Raw genomic sequence first — 16799 nt, forward strand, 5'->3', positions numbered from 1 at the left:
ATTTCGATTCATTACTTGACGTCAGCTTATTCCAACTGTGCCCCGCCCACTTCAAACCAGTCAACAAAGAGCACAAATACAAAGAAACAGACAGAAATGTGTCATGTAACATAATCAAAAGTGTTCCAACTTTGACAGAGAATTATGCATTAATCAAGTAATAGCTTACAGCAAGAAGCTGATTAAGAAAATGTGATTTCAGGGCCTTTAAAGTCTCTGTCTTGAAAACTCTACCTGCCCATGTGACCCAGACGTTGGAAAACAACTGTATGCAAACTAAACATGCAGCAGCATGAATCATAACTTGTTGCTTTGACTAGTTTTACAATTTTTTACAGCATTTCAAATGTAATCTTTTTTATCATTGCTGAACTATGATTTAATTTATAAGATGATTTCCTGAGGTGAATCAAATAACATAATATTCATTTTATCTATGTAACATATGAACACTTAGTATTGAAACTGCATTACTTCATTTTATTTTTTTGGCCACTTGCGGGACTGAACCATAGACTGTTTATAAGAAGTGGACGTAGTAATCAGTAGTCACCCGTTGGTTTGTGGACGGCCGTTTTGAAGTCTCAAGTTCAGTGATTTCGCCGTCGCCATCTTGGTTTTTAAGCAACCGATCAGCAGAAGTTTCCATATTTGGAATGCAGAGGAGTGACGTAGAGACACCATGTACGTCTCTGGCAGCGAGCTGTCAATCACAGTAAGCCCCGCCCTAAAGCATCCCCTGCTTTATGGTCTGTTTGACTTTAAATGGACCATAATTTACTAAATGAACATCATGCTGTGTTGAAGAAGACTTGTAACTAGAGATTGAGACCATAAACTCATGTTTACGATGCTACAATGATTAGCGCAGCTTTAATTTTGCATTGCACTCCTACAATATCTGGCTTGATGCTGCAAAAGAGTGCAATCAGACATTGCAATCTGGCCATTGCCTGCAAATAAGAGATAACTTACTGCAAATCAGTGCACTTTATCAGCTCTGAAAGAACATAACACCCTCCGCACGCCTCACCTTTGACCCTCCACATACAACCCCATCTCCTCAAGATCAAATGGGTTCAGTGTCAGTTAGAGCGCTGTAGTTGAACTTCTTTTTTCATACTCTTTGAAAGCAAACTGTATTGATTGCGGCTGCAGCTGAGAGACAGCCGCTGTTGATGTCTGCGATAAAGAACAGAGAGGTATTAGAAGGCAACTCAAGATCAATTTCCCATTTCCCGAACATAAATAATGAACTGCGTGCAGTGGCTGTAACCTCGATACAAATCAACCTGCAGCTTTGCATGAAGCAACACTAAGAAGCTTACATGTTCTTCACACGCAACGCTGATAACGTAATAACGTGATAGAAGTGTCTCCGGCTGCTTCAAGCGGAAAGTGTTTTATCTTCATTTCCCTAATCTTGAATGATTTTCCTGCAAAAAAAGGGCTTTAACCATAAATTCTGCTGCATTTGAATCAACAGAATTTTCTCCCTTGAACTTTGTCTCTTGATATGAAACCAGAGAGGAATCTCTCCACCGCAGGCCCCCCGGGGAAAAGAATTCAAGGAATGAACTGAGGTGCAGGCGGCTCAGGTAATCGGCGCTCGTCTCCGTCCTCCATCTTCCCTCCATTACAGTGAGTGATCGCTGTAGCCCGGCTTTGCTGGGAGGAAATGAGGAATGAAAAAGAAAGCGCAGGAGACTCTTTAAGTGCATCGAAGGCGTGTGCACGAACTCTCCTGCCGGCAATATGACGACGTACGTACATGTATAGCATGTTGACAATGCACGGTGTGAGCCTGGACTTGTTATCATACAAACACACGCACACACACACACACACACTGTTCTGGAAAAATTATCAGGCGGACCTTGTCCTCTGGTACACACACACACACACACACACACACACACACACACACAGAGGGCAGTGTATATAAAGGGTTGAGCATGAACTGCCTCTCTTAGTGTGACAGGCAGACCTAAAGGAAAACTGCTACCTCCACTCACCAACCAGTAAACAAAAATGCCTGCCGACTATAATGGACGCTGGGAGATGGTGAGCAACGAGAACTTCGAGGAGTGCATGAAGGCCCTCGGTAAGTTGCCCCTCTTACAGCATGGCATAGAAAGGGGGGTGGGGGTGGGGGGGGGACTGTGGCTTTGTTACCCCTCATTTAAATCAAGAGGCAATTAAAAGGTTGCGTTTAAAGATGCAGACAAGTAGGGACAGAGGCCAGAGCAGAACATTTGGAGGGAGCGTGACAGAAAGAGAGAGAGAGAGAGCAGCAGTGTGAGGGAGGAGAAAAAAAGAAGAAGAAGAAGAAGAGGAATGCTGTGGCACTGCTTCATTTCCTCATTGAGCTGCTGTCAGGCCAAGTTAACCTCCGCTCCGTGAGCGGTTGCCGTCTGTTACCGCGCCAAATACATATTGATTCACTGCTTTCTGCATTTTCATCTTCCTGATCCGCAGAAAAGGAAGACGGATTCCGACCCTGGATCAGGCAGCGGGCCAGCTCGTCATTTAAAATAAAATTTAAAAAAAGATGGAGAGAGAAGAGAGAGAGAGAGAGACCATCGCCCGGCTCTCCTCCCTTTTGACGCGTCATTGATCAGGCCCAGAAACACTTTCATTATTCACGACTCATATCTGCAATTCATAAAACAACCCCGGTACACTCGGCTCACACATAAATCCGGGAAATCCTGAAAGCCTCCCCGCTCATTTCCATCGAGCGGATGGGAAAATGACATCCTTATGGAAATGGGTCAAAAATATTATTTAGATGGGTAAATATAGGGGGGCCTCGTCTGTAAGAGACGATGGGAAGAAATTGAATTTTCACGTTAAGGCAAATGGGATGTGAATATCTAAACGGTCGGGGTGGGTGTCTCTCGCGGGCCCCGTGCCGAACAGGGGTGGAGGAACTCATTTGACTCGGAGCGAGGTCATTTTTTAAAGGGTAAATGAGACTGTCAAGAAGGACCAGTAGGAGAAGAATCATAATAAGAGGCCCGGGGCGCCGTGTGTGTGTCTGTGGATGTGTGCTTTGGCGTGTCTGTCTGCACATAAGCCAGCTACACACCAAAGAATATGATTCATCCTGCTGCCACTGATCCGATTCCCTGTTTCTTCACACCCGCAGACATCGACTTTGCCACCAGAAAGATCGCCTCCCACCTGCACCAGACCAAAGTGATCGTCCAGGACGGAGACAAGTTCGAAACAAAGACCCTGAGCACCTTCAGGAACTACGAGGTCAACTTCACCGTGGGAGAGGAGTTCGAGGAACAGACAAAGGGCCTGGACAACCGAAAGGTCAAGGTGGGACAGTCCTCTTGTAGTTTATACCGATCTACACCAGGGAGGTGCTCTTAACGATGACAGGTATATACAGTTGTAGTTATAAAACACTGTTTTTGAGTAATACATTTAACCACTTATCAGACTCTGGTCATCTGGGATGGGGACAAGCTGGTGTGTGTTCAGAAGGGGGAGAAAGAAAACCGTGGCTGGAAGCACTGGATCGATGGAGACATGCTACACCTGGTGAGAGAAAAGCGTGACACATTGGCTGAACCGTGGGAAAGATGTCAAATGTTTGCCAGGAATATTAGATGTCCCTGTGCGGTCCAAATTCAGTCCCTTTAAATTGGCTCCAGAACTTAAACACAAAGCAAGAAAATTAAAAAGAATATGAAAACTCGTTCTACCTTCACTTGCTTTAATATTTCCCAACCATCAATTAAATCAGACTATCGCAAGAACAATAAACCAGATAATATAACGCTATCTAACACGCATAGACGTGAGCTCACCCTGATTGTGTAACTAAGAAAGACGTGTTGGATCAGGTTGGACTCGCAGTTTAAAGGTCTGTGTTTTCTCTCTCAGGAAATCACCGTGCTCGACAAAGTCTGCAACCAAGTATTCAAGAGGGCCTAATGAGACGAAGGAGAACCTCATCTGTGAAAACAGCCTGTCGAGTGTTGCACGTGTCTGGCTATTTATGTAATTGTGAATACCTGTAATAAATTTCCTCAATACCATTGTTGTTCTTTAACTGTTGTTTTTTTTTAATAATATTAAAATATGTATTACAATGGAATTGTAGCGACCACCGACCACACAGAAGGGCCGTGCAGCCCGGGTCAAACCACGGTCCCTCTTGCTGTATAAAAATTTAAAAACATATATATATATTTTTTAATTATTTTAATATATATATATGGGGTTAGGGTTTATATATATATATATATATATACACATACAAATAATGATAAAAAACTACGCTACTACATTTTCACTTCATTTCTATCACTATATATATATATACACAGTATATACATACATATAATTGATCATGTATATATATATATTTTTTTTTTTTTTAAGACTAGGCACATATATTATTTTATACTTTGAAACATACCTTTATACTGAAAATATTCTCTTAATTGAAAATTAAGTCTCTGATGATGCAATGCAATAAAAAGTCAAATAGGAAGTAGTGTCATTTCGACCCGAAATTCTCTGAGAGATTTGCATTAGACCAAAGACCAAAAGGCCATCTGCATCTTAATTCGTTCAGTAAATTGTAGAGATTTAGAGTCAACAGTAGACTTGCTGGGTTGCAGCCTTCTTTTCAGTTTTTGAGGTGCAGCACGCGCTAACAGGTACAACATGTTCTGCCTCTGCCGGATCTTGAGCTTCTCTCACAGGAAGCGCTGGAGGATCCACGTCGCCAAAAAGACCTGCGCACAAGTCACACAGCGACAGAGAGATTTCAACCGGAAACGGGGCGTATTCTCTTCAAAATAAAATACTTAAGACAGTAAAATCAAAAAAGTAAGGGATGTTTTTTAAGTTTTTATATATTACATTATATTGTTGGGTCCAACACTTGTTAGTTAGTGGTCACCACAAAATTAGAGCTTTGGTAGACCACTACTTACACATACAAAGACACACCTGCAGCTTCTTCTCTGCTGCAGCTGCAGATTCATCTCCTTTATTCTGTTCCCTTCTCACAGTTTATCAGTTTATCATTTATCTTTTTCATGTGACTTTTGTTTTTAACCCTGAAAAAAAAAGAAAATACTCAAAAAAGTACATGTAGACAAAAAAACATAACAAGATCAAATGTTGCTCTTCTTTGAACTGTGTGCATAAAGAGCTCGTGGAGGCTGGAGTCACCTTTCTTGTTCGCATACTTGGCAAAAGAGGAGTCTGATTGCTACAATTAATTCCCAGCTAATTATCGGAATCAGCTTTATTGGCCATGTATGAGTATGTATGTGTACGCATACATGGAATTTGACTCCGGTTTTCACGTTCCTCTCAACGTACATAGAATATATAAATAAACAAGAAAAATATAAAAACAAGGACATTAAAGACAACAAAGTAGAACAGAGAAACTAAGCATAAACATTTAACATTTAACTACAATGTACAATAGAAATATAAATATGAACATAAAGAACAACAACAATGACAATGGACAATGTATTTGGGATATTAGTGCAGAATGGTGGTAATAGTGCAAATACTGCAAAATAATATTGTTATCAATTTTTTTAAATTAATTTATAACAATAATAATGGTGGAAACTACAAAATAATAGATTTGTTATAATAGATTAAAATGTTTAGTTTGCCTTCGGTATAGTTTTCTGTGCAGCTTTGAGATTTATTGTGAAACTAAACACCGGAAGTCGTTGTGTTTACTCTTGTTCACTTGGTCACAAAACTTTCTCCGCAGAGTTCCCACAGAGGAAGCCCGACGAGGGCTACAGGGACGCCGGTCATTTTTCTGGACATCAGCGCAGAGACTCACTGACGTGGAATCATGGTAGGAGCAGAAAAACACACAAACTACTTCAGCAGAACTTTGTTCATGTGTCGGCTGCTGTTTGGGAGCTCTTTGGTCAGCTGGACGCGGAACCGTGTTGCGTTCAATAACTACCCATAAAGCTCAGTGTGAGAGAATTGGAAACTCCATTCAAAACACACAGTATGAGTAATAGCTTCCGTGCGACAACAGCAGAACTCCAAGAACTGCTAATATTTTAAGATAATATAAGTTAAAAAAAAAAAAAAAATGAGAAAAACTTTATTCATACGTTGCATGACAATGTTTTTGTTTATGTGAGTTGTTTTTTTAACATGCCTCCATCAGATTAACAGTAAACAAATGAAAAGGTTGCGTTTTTGTCTTTGACGTGATTAGACTTGAACGGACTCATTCTGAAGCAGCCATGCTTATGAAATGTGGAATGAGAAGTATCAACAGGCACACCCCCCCTTCCTCCACTGTCTCCAAAACCTGAGATAAAACACAATGCAACAGTTTATTTACAATGTGTCCACCTTACAAGATGAACGTCACTGAAGTGTCTAGAATGTAAAACCTGCCTGCTTTTTGAATGTTTTTTACCATCTTCTGTCAAATAACATCCACCATCGTTGAGATGAGCTGATACATTTCCTGTTTAAACTGATGCAGATAATTTCTTTTGTTTAATCCACATCCTTTCTATTCATCCCCTCGTTTTATATTATAGCCTCTGCGGCTGGACATCAAGCGGAAGCTGACCGCCCGGTCAGACCGGGTGAAGAGTGCCGACCTGCACCCCACTGAGCCCTGGATGGTGGCGAGCCTCTACAGCGGCACCGTGGTGGTCTGGAACCACGAGACCCAGGTCACTACCGGCCATCTACACGCTCCTCTGATCACTCAATCATTTCCTTTTGATCACTCACACAATCACTTCATCTTTAGTCTGTATTATAACGTTAATCTGGTGTGTGTGTGTGTGTGTGTGTGTGTGTGTGTGTGTGTGTGTGTGTGTGTAGATGATGGTGAAAACCTTTGAGCTGTGTGACCTGCCTGTCCGAGTGGCCAAGTTTGTAGCCAGGAAACACTGGGTCGTCGCTGGAGCGGTAAGTAATTCATGCCAGTTACTGTTGGCGGTTAACTCGTCATGAGCATATTGAGCATATATTCTCTACATACACTCTGTGTGTGTCCTTGTTTTGAATTTCATGCAATGCATTTGTGACAGTGTGGCCAGATCCGTCAGTGTTTCTGTGTATTGTTTTGGACCAAATGCACTCGCCAATCTCTCTCTCTCTCTCTCTCTCTCTCTCGGTCCTCAGGATGACATGCAGATCCGTGTGTTCAACTACAACACCCTGGAGCGAGTTCACATGTTCGAGGCTCACTCCGACTACATCCGCTGCATAGTCGTCCACCCAACACAGCCCTACATCCTCACCAGCAGCGGTACGAAAGAACTACACACACACACACACACACACACAGAAGTTGTCTGCCTAGCTTTGTACATGAGGGGTTCTAAAACTAACTAGGAGAGTGTAGCATTTTCTAGTGTCTTTATTTCTACGTGTGTGTGTTTTCAGACGACATGTTGATCAAGCTGTGGAACTGGGACAAAAAGTGGACGTGCAGTCAAGTGTTTGAGGGACACACTCACTACGTCATGCAGATTGTCATCAACCCCAAAGACAACAACCAGTTTGCCAGTGCGTCTCTGGACAGAACCATTAAGGTACACACACACACACACACATGTAAATACTTGTAAGAGCACACAGAAGCAGATGGCTTTAGGGCACAAACAGAAGAAGGTGGCTGCTGTTGTTCCAGTTTAAATGAAGGTAAAAGTGACAGAAAAGGAGGGAGAGGCGGGGATGTTTTCTTCACAGCAGAGGTGACGGGGCTCATGGGAAACGTGGTCTCAAGTTTGAGAAACACTAACACCCCTTCTGGGAGGTAGAGGCTTCATCTCGACCGAGGCCTCGTTTGGTTACACCGTGTACAAAATAAGTATACACCGATGCTCGCAATGCTCCACAAAGTATCCTTAAGTGCCGTGTGTTGCTCACTGCGTGTGTCTCCTCTGCAGGTGTGGCAGCTGGGCTCCAGGACTCCCAACTTCACTCTGGAGGGCCATGAAAAGGGGGTGAACTGCATTGATTACTACAGCGGAGGGGACAAGCCCTACCTCATATCAGGGGCCGACGACCGCATGGTCAAGATCTGGGATTATCAGGTACCGAATGCACTTTCTTATTGCTCTTTATTTATTTGCAGTTTATTGTGTATTGTGTTATTTCATTATTCCTGTTTAGTGAGTTTTTATTTCTGTCCTGCCGTCCACTGCTGTTTTACAAAACATTCATCTTCCTGTAATACATATAAACATCAGTTATTAGATTACTTCTATACGCTTTTAAATTAACATATTTACGTGTGAAAATTCCAAATGAACCGCTCACTAAAAAGCTTTAAGTTTATTCTGATGAATGGCTTTTCTTCTCTTCTCCCAGGCTCGCTCCAAGTAGCCGTCTCATTTAAATGTTTCGTATGCGAAATAACCAACTCAGTCTTTGAGCATCGGCCAATTTATCTCACTGAATAAACAGTATTGCACTGTTTGTAGTAGGACGGCGGAAAACAAAATTACAAAACTCATTTTTTATCTCATTCTGACAGATATGAAAACCGTGAAAACAAACATCTCTCTGTCGGCCAGCTCTCTTCCATATTAAGTCAATTATTCAACAACTGAGCTGTAATTATCTTCCAGCCAACCTCGCATGATAATCTCATCCCATACATACATAAGTGCAGCAGGAGAAGTAGCTGTGATTATATCTGTAGAGGAAGCGATATGCAAACTCCAGTGTAGCAGATAGCATGTGCACATATATATATATATATATATATATATATATATATATATATATATATATATATATATATATATATATATATATATAAAAACAGAACATGTCAGTGACATTATGTGTTTTTATCTCCCAGAACAAAACCTGTGTTCAGACCCTGGAGGGTCACGCTCAGAATGTGACCTGCGTCTGTTTCCACCCGGAGCTGCCGATCATCCTCACAGGCTCCGAGGACGGTAAGACGACGTTTTTTCTAAAGGTCCACGAACGCAGCTGATCTACAAACCCCCCCCCCCCGAAATCACCGCAGCATCTCCGTTCAATTGTGACCTCTTTGTTGTTTTCCTTAGGCACCGTTCGAGTGTGGCACTCCAACACCTACCGGCTGGAGAACACGCTCAACTACGGCATGGAGAGGGTGTGGTGTATAAGCGGCCAGCCTGGCTCCAACAGTGTGGCTCTGGGCTACGACGAAGGCAGCATCATCATCAAGGTATTCTCTCCCAGAAGGCTGTGGATGTTTCAAAGTCTCACATTTTCATCTTAAGGGGAGAGACACCCCAGGTAAAAGGGGTACAAATGAAACCTCCCCAGTTGATTACTGTTCCTGTTACTATCACATTAATTGGTTTTTTTTTCTGTTTAAATATGCAAATTAGGCATTATATAATGTAACATTTAGGAGAAATCTACTGATGCAAATAGACAAAACACATAAATGTGTATTTTGGATATTTTCTTTCCACTATCGGAAAAAAGACATGAAATTAAAGCAAATTAGCCTAAAATAACCGGAGCATTTAGTGACTCCCCTTAAGCACTACTACACTGTTTTCCCTAATTCCTCACGCAGATGTCTGAAATGATGAATTCTAACGGATATGTAGGTCAAGTGTCATGGTCTTGGTTACCAGAGCAGTCATCATTTAGTTTGCACAGTTTTTCCTAATTTCCTCCTTCAGCTGCTTTCAGCCTCTGAACGAGGTCCAATCATTGTGCTCGTGGAAGCCTCTCTTCTGTCAATGGCGCCTTGAGGTCAGCAGCGAGAAACCACAACTTAGGAAATAATGTCAATAATCTCTTCTAAACAAAAGAATGGAACGCTGACGTTCAATTTTAAACCATAAACATCCTCTGGTTATTAACGCCCCCAGAGAAAACAGAGGACACAACCTCTCTATCCTCAGGGCGCTCATATAAAACACCTTCAGTCGGAGTAGATTATTCAGCAGATTGTATTGTGTGAGCGGAAGGAATATTTCTTGACCTGTAATATTGAAATGTCGCCGCTCCTTAACACCTCAACCCCCCCTCCCCCGTGTGTTTCCTCTCCCTCTCAGCTGGGTCGGGAGGAGCCGGCCATGTCCATGGACGCCAGCGGGAAGGTCATGTGGGCTCGCCACTCCGAGGTGCAGCAGGCCAACCTGAAGGCCATGGGAGACGCCGAGATCAGGGACGGAGAGAGGCTGCAGCTGGGCGTCAAAGACATGGGCAGCTGTGAGATCTTCCCCCAGACCATCCAACACAGCCCCAACGGGAGGTGAGACGCCGGGCCGCGGGGGATCCTTTCCCTTTGCCCTCACCGAAATGTGCTCCATCACATCTAGTCTTTTTAAGTTTAATTTGAAAGTTTATCCCCGATAGAGCATCCTCTTCACGTGGAAGTTCATTCATCAAGTGTGAAGGCTTTTATTTGACAGATCAGATAGTTATGAGCATCATAGAGCAGATTATGGATATTTCTTATATGATTTGGAGGGACGACACATTTAAGTGTAACTATCCAGGTCACATGTGAGTGCAGGTAGAAGAAGGAAGAGAAGTGGTGCCTACCGGATTCTTTTGTGGAGAGAAGAAGTTTCAAAATATAAAGTTATATCTGGATGTGAATGTGTGTTTGTGTTTTTCTGTAGATTCGTCGTGGTGTGTGGAGACGGAGAGTACATCATCTACACCGCCATGGCCCTGAGGAACAAGAGCTTCGGCTCGGCTCAAGAGTTCGTCTGGGCCCACGACTCCTCTCAGTAAGTCCTGAAAGGAACAGCTCGGCATTTAGGGAAATACACGTCGGAGTAAGATGAGAAGATTGACATTATTAGCTCAGCATGAAGATTTTCTTTTCAGTTTTGGACAGAGTTCGCTTTAGCCGTTTCCCCTTGCTTCAAGTCTTTACAGTATGCTAAGCTAGGCTAACCGTCTCTTTGCTTTAGCTTCATATTTAGTGAACGGAGTTCAGCATCTATTTAGTACATTTATGAAAGTGCATTTCCCAAGATGTCAAAACTATTCCTTCAGCTAGTAAGAGCTGTAACTGATGTGTAATAAGAGTAATTAACTCCACCCCCTGATGTGGTGAGGCACATTATAATAAAGTGTGTACATTGTGTTATATATAGGTGTATATTTATATATATGTGTACATTGTGTTATATATAGGTGTATATTTATATATATGTGTACATTGTTTTCATAGGTATGCCATAAGGGAGGGCAGCAGTAGGATCAAAATATTCAAGAACTTCAAAGAGAAGAATGCTTTTAAACCTGACTTCGGGGCTGAAGGTGAGCTTTATTTCCTATTCATTCATTTTGTGTGTATACAATATGTATGTGTGTGTGTGGCTATGTCTAATGCCTGGTGTCCTGCTGTCCCACAGGTATCTTTGGTGGCTTCTTACTGGGCGTGAGGTCAAACAGCGGCCTGGCCTTCTACGACTGGGAGAGTTCTGAACTGATCCGCCGTATCGAGATCCAGCCTAAACACGTGCGTCACGCCGTTCTGGCTCTTGCTGTGCATCTCCAGCGGTCCGTCTGTCCGTCTATTGCCCTTATTATAACAACACGTGGTCCTGCTGTCTTTAGATCTTCTGGTCTGACTCTGGGGAGCTGCTGTGTATCGGTACAGACGAGTCCTTCTTTGTGCTGCGCTACCTACCAGAGAGAGTGGCAGCGGCCCAGGAGTCCAAGGAGGAGATAACAGAGGATGGGATCGAGGGCGCCTTCGAGGTCAGAGAAAAGCGTGTTTTCCTAAACGAACAGGCCGAGCGTAATCTCCAGAAACACATAATGGAATTCACACTAACATAAGAAAAACGTTTGAAATGTCATCCTGGAAGATGCAGATAATCTGCTGAGGAATGTATGTTTTTTTTAATGAAGTTCTAGCAATTATTTCCAATGACTATTTGATTCTTTCTTGTTTTATTCCTGGCGACCAGGTGCTGGGGGAGGTCCCGGGGGTGGTGAAGACAGGGGTTTGGGTGGGAGACTGCTTCATCTACACCAGCTCTCTGAACAGACTGAACTACTATGTGGGAGGAGAGCTCATCACCATCGCTCACCTGGACAGGTACAATGCATGTATATATACAATTACAAAGATGTGTACCCCATCATCAGCGTCACGGCCATGACCCACGGCATGCTGGGAAAATCTGCTGTGCCGTGCTGCGATCCATTTCTATCCAGTAAATTAGGAATACCATGAATAAATTCTCAAAGGAGTGCCTTGAATCGGGTCTTTCTCCTGTGCAGGACCATGTATCTGCTGGGCTATATCCCCAAGGACGACCGCCTCTACCTCGGAGACAAGGAGCTGAACGTCATCAGCTACGCGCTGCTGCTGTCGGTGCTGGAGTACCAGACGGCTGTCATGAGGAGGGACTTCCGCACGGCCGACAAGGTCCTACCCACGATCCCAAAGGAGCAGAGGACCAGGGTGGCCAACTTTTTGGAGAAACAGGTACGTTCATCCACCAGCGTTCGTGCAGCTCGGTGCTGCTGATTATAAATGTATGAGATTTATTTCGATATGGAAAAATGCATCATTTTCAGAACATCAGGCAGCCAGATGGAGTAAAACCTTCCGGGCAGAATTCTTGTGTGCTACTTTTTCACATTCACATACCTAATCTTCCACTGTTGGCAGCTGTCGGACAGAGCAGAATGCTTGGAACAGAATATTCACAACTGTCGACTGTGGTTTCTTTGTGTGCCGTGTAGGGCTTCAGACAGCAGGCCCTGGCCGTGTCCACCGACCCGGATCACAGGTTTGAACTGGCCCTGCATCTGGGGGAGCTCAAGCTGGCGCACCAACTGGCCCTGGAGGCAGAGGTCAGAGCACACACGAAAACGACACGGAGCCTGTCCCACATCTGTAACACACACTAACTCCATGCACACTAATCGTGATAGTGTACAAAAATATCCTTCACCATTTTCATACTAACAAGAAACGATGTGTGACGTCGTCAATCGAACTGCGACTTTGGAAACCTATTGTCATGTCATTTCATTTCAGGAAGAGAAAAACTATTTTAATGGTTTAATACACATTTCTTTGATTTTTTTTTTAGTGGTTCTACCGCAGTCCACAATTTGTTTTCAGCTAAGAGCAGCTCTTCCATTTCATTTTTGCATTGCATTGTGGGAGAATAGAGTGCAACAGCAGCACACTCTAAGGTCTAGCAGTATGTCGTATGCATATTGTCGGCTTTGGGTGTCGTTTATTTTGTTATTTTTATTGTGTGAACGTACTCCAGGGTGAATTTAAATAGTTAAGTCAGAAACCAAAGTAATGACCGCATTGAAAGGCGTTTACCTGATGATGGCAAAAAAGACGGCACACAATCAGATTTGTTGTTTTAAATGATTTTCTTTGAGTAGCAGCTGTGTCATATGCAGGATAATGTATGAAGAATCATTTTTACTCAAGCAGTCTTGCAGGGTGAGTCGCAACCGCGGCCACCCAGACATAGTGACTGCTTCACAGTGTGTTGTTGTCGAGGTTCATGCTTCTCCTGTGATAATCCTCTCCCTCCTGTCTCTTTGGCACCTTGGCCTGCGGGGGATCCAGTCAGAGCACAAGTGGAAGCAGCTGGCAGAGCTCGCGACCACAAAGTGCCAGTTCAGCTTGGCTCAGGAGTGCCTGCACCAGGCTCAGGATTATGGGGGATTACTGCTGTTGGCCACCGCCTCGGGCAACGGCAACATGGTGGGCAAGTTGGCCGAGGGGGCGGAGAGGGACGGGAAGACCAACGTGGCCTTTCTCACCTACTTCCTGCAGGGAAGGTGAGAGGAGGGAGAGGAGGGAGGGGAGCTGAGTTTGAATCCAGATTTCAATCAACTAACTCAAGTTTATTTTATTATTCATTTCTGCATTTGCCCAGGTTGGACAAGTGTCTGGACCTTCTCATCGAAACAGGTCGGTTGCCAGAGGCTGCATTTCTGGCAAGGACATATCTGCCCAGCCATGTGTCGAGGTACGGTTGTTTTCATTGAGTGCACAGAGTGTTGTACTCCAGTGTCCTGGCTGTGTCTGTGGGCATCAATCTTATATTCATACGTGACCTGCAGAAACTTTGCATACACTCTACTATTCTGCCTGTAATTTGAAATAAATACAATTTCTTGTTTCCCAGAGGACAAGAAATTTACTCCAAATCAAAATCTGTAGATGCAAATACTAAATGTTTTTGATAATGGTAATATCTATATCTGCGTGTATATTTACACATTGCATCGTTGGTGAGCTGTATACGCTTCCCTTCTTCCAGGGTGGTGAAGCTGTGGAAGGAGAGTCTGTCCAAGGTCAACCAGAAGGCGGCAGACGCTCTGGCTGACCCCTCCCAGTACAGCAACCTGTTCCCGGGCCTCCAGCAAGCCCTGCTGGCTGAGGGGTACCTGAAGGAGACTCATGTCGGGGTCAGGCCTGCTGCAGAATACCCACTCGTCATGGTCAGTGGAAGCCAGAGGAGCTATGCTTTAGTGACTCTATTCTAGACCAGGCACTTGGTTCATTGCTGCACAAGTTGTAAAATGTTGCAGTTTTTTGTTCTCTTGTTATTTCATCATCTGATTTTACTCTTCATACTTTGAGCATCGTGTTTGAGATGACTTCTCTCTGTTCTTCAGCCAAACGAGGACCGTAATGTTCTGGAGGAATCTGCAGGTTTTGAGTCCAAAGGAGAGCTCACAGAGCCAGAGGTGAGGACCTGTACCTGTCACACCAAGATGGCGCTCCTTTAGCTGAACCCGTGACCAAAATATCTAAATGTATAATATCTGAACTCAATACAGATAGTGGTCTCTTAAAGAATAGGTCCACATTTTTAGAGCATTTTTACAATCATGTATTGGTATTTGTACTTTTTTAAAGGTGAACCGATCCTTTTCAAAGAGAGTTTGTATGTCTGCTTGTTCTACAGGGAGAGGTGGAGGAACCCATTCTTCTAAAACAGGAGATCGTTGATCCCGTTCCAGCAACAGAAGAAGAAGAAGCCATCCCGGCAGCAGCCGCCCCTCTGCCTGTCACAGCAACGGAAGAGCATGTTGAACCAGAGGAAGCAGAGTCGGCGTCTTCAGAGGACGACGCCTTCGTTGAGTCAGAGGAGGCTTTAATCTCTGTAGAAGACGACGTTTTGGAGTCCACCACAGAGATTCCCCCCGCAGAGCCCGAGATGGTACGTTCCAGTCCCGTGGAAGATGTCCGACCATCAGTTGAGACAGATGTTCAGGAGATTTCTCCAGCGACTGATCCTGCTGCCTGTGAGTCCGAAACACATCTAATCGAGACAACGTCAGAAACCATCACGGCAACGGAGGAAACACCACGTGAAACCATATCAACAGAGTGTGTCCCAGTCAGCACTGGTCTGATAGTTGATACCGATGTAACAGAATCTATAGCACCTGAAGGAATGCCTGTTTATGAAGAACAGGAAGCAGGTGCCATCTCCTCAGAAGCACCAGCGGAGGAGACTGGTGTCACTGACACAGCGGCGCTACCTGTAGCAGTGGAGGAGCTCATCTCCTTCGAAAGCACGGACAGTCTGCCGCTGGACGAGCCTGTTCAAAGCCAAACGCTTCCATATCTGGCCCTCGATCCGCTGCTGGACCCACTCCGAGACACGATGCCAGCGCTGAAGCCGGTCCCGGCGCAGGAACCGAAACAAGCGGCGCAAACCACAGCACTCCCAGTAGAGCCGGAGGAGAACCTGGAACCTGCAGTAGTTCTAAAGCCAGAGGTTTTATCCCCCGAAGAGGAAGAGGAGGCGGGTCCTAAGGAACCTGCAGAGGACCTCGACGCAGAGATAGATGAGGTGAATGTCTGTTTTTAATCATATGGCAAAAATATTGGCACAACTATGGAATAAAATATAATATTATGGAGCCATGAACTTCTTCTTTCCCTAAATGCAACGCATTTTGTTCCCTGTAGATCCTGGATGATCTGGATCTCGACAATTTTGACCTGGAAGACATCGACACCTCAGATGTTAACCTGGATGATGATTGCTTGAGTGAATAGGAAGAAGAACCTTTTTTCACGAGCCACACAGTTCTGTTTTTTTTCAGTGACCAAAGAACTCAAAGGGTTTCCTAAGACGATAAGCGGTCAGACGAAAATGCCTTTCAGTTTAATTGACAAGCATTTGCTTTCTCGGTTGTAGGAATAAATTGTTCCAAAATTACACTTTTATGAATGCAGAAATGAAGCCACAGCCTTAATTAACCATTGGGAAGTGTCCAGGCTGTGTTTACACTTAAATGGGAATAAGACAAAACAAGGTGTGTGTGTTGGGAAATATGGGATACATTGCAGCCAGTCAACATATCCTGCTCAGCCTGTTGTTGGGGACCTTTTATTTTTTACACTACAGATATATGCTTCACCAGTAAAACTCTCAGTACCTCACACCTCACAGTGGGACACCGCTGTTGATCAGGGTGTTATTGAAGCATTTGAGGAGTTTGAATACATTTTTTTTTTTTGACATTCCTGCTGATACGAGGCTGCCTTTTTATAAATAGTATGCAATAAAAAATGTTGCAGAAGCCTGTGATTTGGACAAATTCCCCCTATTCGGTTACATGTAATGTCTTAAATACCTCTTTGTTGTAATATTTTGGTACGTTAACTTCTCAAAGCTGGTATGAACTTCAGTGAAAACAGTGTTTCTGTTATAAGTGCCTTACATGCGTGTGTGTGTCTTAAAGGATGGGTGGTACTGTGTGAAAAAATTAAAAGCTTCAATCAAGTCTTCTGTGTTATCCAGGAAGTCATTTTACTCCAACAC

At 43.8% G+C, this 16799-nt stretch overlaps 2 protein-coding genes across 2 annotated transcripts; both read left to right on the top strand.

The window, feature by feature from the left end:
* The first annotated feature begins 2013 nt into the window (after positions 1-2013).
* Positions 2014-3951, top strand: LOC142959182 (retinol-binding protein 2-like). The gene is made up of 4 exons (XM_076100386.1): positions 2014-2104; positions 3152-3330; positions 3454-3555; positions 3901-3951. Exons 1-4 carry the CDS (start codon positions 2032-2034, stop codon positions 3949-3951), a joined length of 405 nt encoding a protein of 134 aa, XP_075956501.1. The 5' UTR covers positions 2014-2031.
* A 1797-nt stretch (positions 3952-5748) lies between these two features.
* Positions 5749-16761, top strand: LOC142959055 (coatomer subunit beta'-like). The gene is made up of 22 exons (XM_076100201.1): positions 5749-5860; positions 6573-6710; positions 6865-6951; positions 7168-7294; positions 7432-7580; positions 7938-8084; positions 8858-8957; positions 9072-9214; positions 10062-10261; positions 10635-10745; positions 11195-11283; positions 11379-11485; positions 11584-11727; positions 11940-12070; positions 12256-12463; positions 12724-12834; positions 13577-13791; positions 13890-13982; positions 14277-14457; positions 14635-14706; positions 14928-15821; positions 15941-16761. Exons 1-22 carry the CDS (start codon positions 5858-5860, stop codon positions 16028-16030), a joined length of 3540 nt encoding a protein of 1179 aa, XP_075956316.1. The 5' UTR covers positions 5749-5857; the 3' UTR covers positions 16031-16761.
* The last annotated feature ends 38 nt before the right edge of the window (positions 16762-16799 follow it).

This window comes from Anarhichas minor, unplaced genomic scaffold (assembly GCF_050575085.1).
Source record: "Anarhichas minor isolate MPS153535 unplaced genomic scaffold, ASM5057508v1 ptg000026l, whole genome shotgun sequence".
Classification (NCBI taxonomy): domain Eukaryota; kingdom Metazoa; phylum Chordata; class Actinopteri; order Perciformes; family Anarhichadidae; genus Anarhichas; species Anarhichas minor.

What these genes read in the sequence shown, in the direction of transcription:
- LOC142959182 (XM_076100386.1), top strand. Translation starts at nt 2,032, where the DNA reads ATGCCTGCCGACTATAATGGACGCTGGGAGATGGTGAGCAACGAGAAC. An exon ending in GGAGTGCATGAAGGCCCTCG is followed by an intron (nt 2,105 to 3,151) that starts GTAAGTTGCCCC and finishes TCACACCCGCAG; the next exon opens with ACATCGACTTTGCCACCAGA. An exon ending in ATGGAGACATGCTACACCTG is followed by an intron (nt 3,556 to 3,900) that starts GTGAGAGAAAAG and finishes TTTCTCTCTCAG; the next exon opens with GAAATCACCGTGCTCGACAA.
- LOC142959055 (XM_076100201.1), top strand. An exon ending in TGGGCCCACGACTCCTCTCA is followed by an intron (nt 10,746 to 11,194) that starts GTAAGTCCTGAA and finishes TTGTTTTCATAG; the next exon opens with GTATGCCATAAGGGAGGGCA. An exon ending in ACCTACTTCCTGCAGGGAAG is followed by an intron (nt 13,792 to 13,889) that starts GTGAGAGGAGGG and finishes GCATTTGCCCAG; the next exon opens with GTTGGACAAGTGTCTGGACC.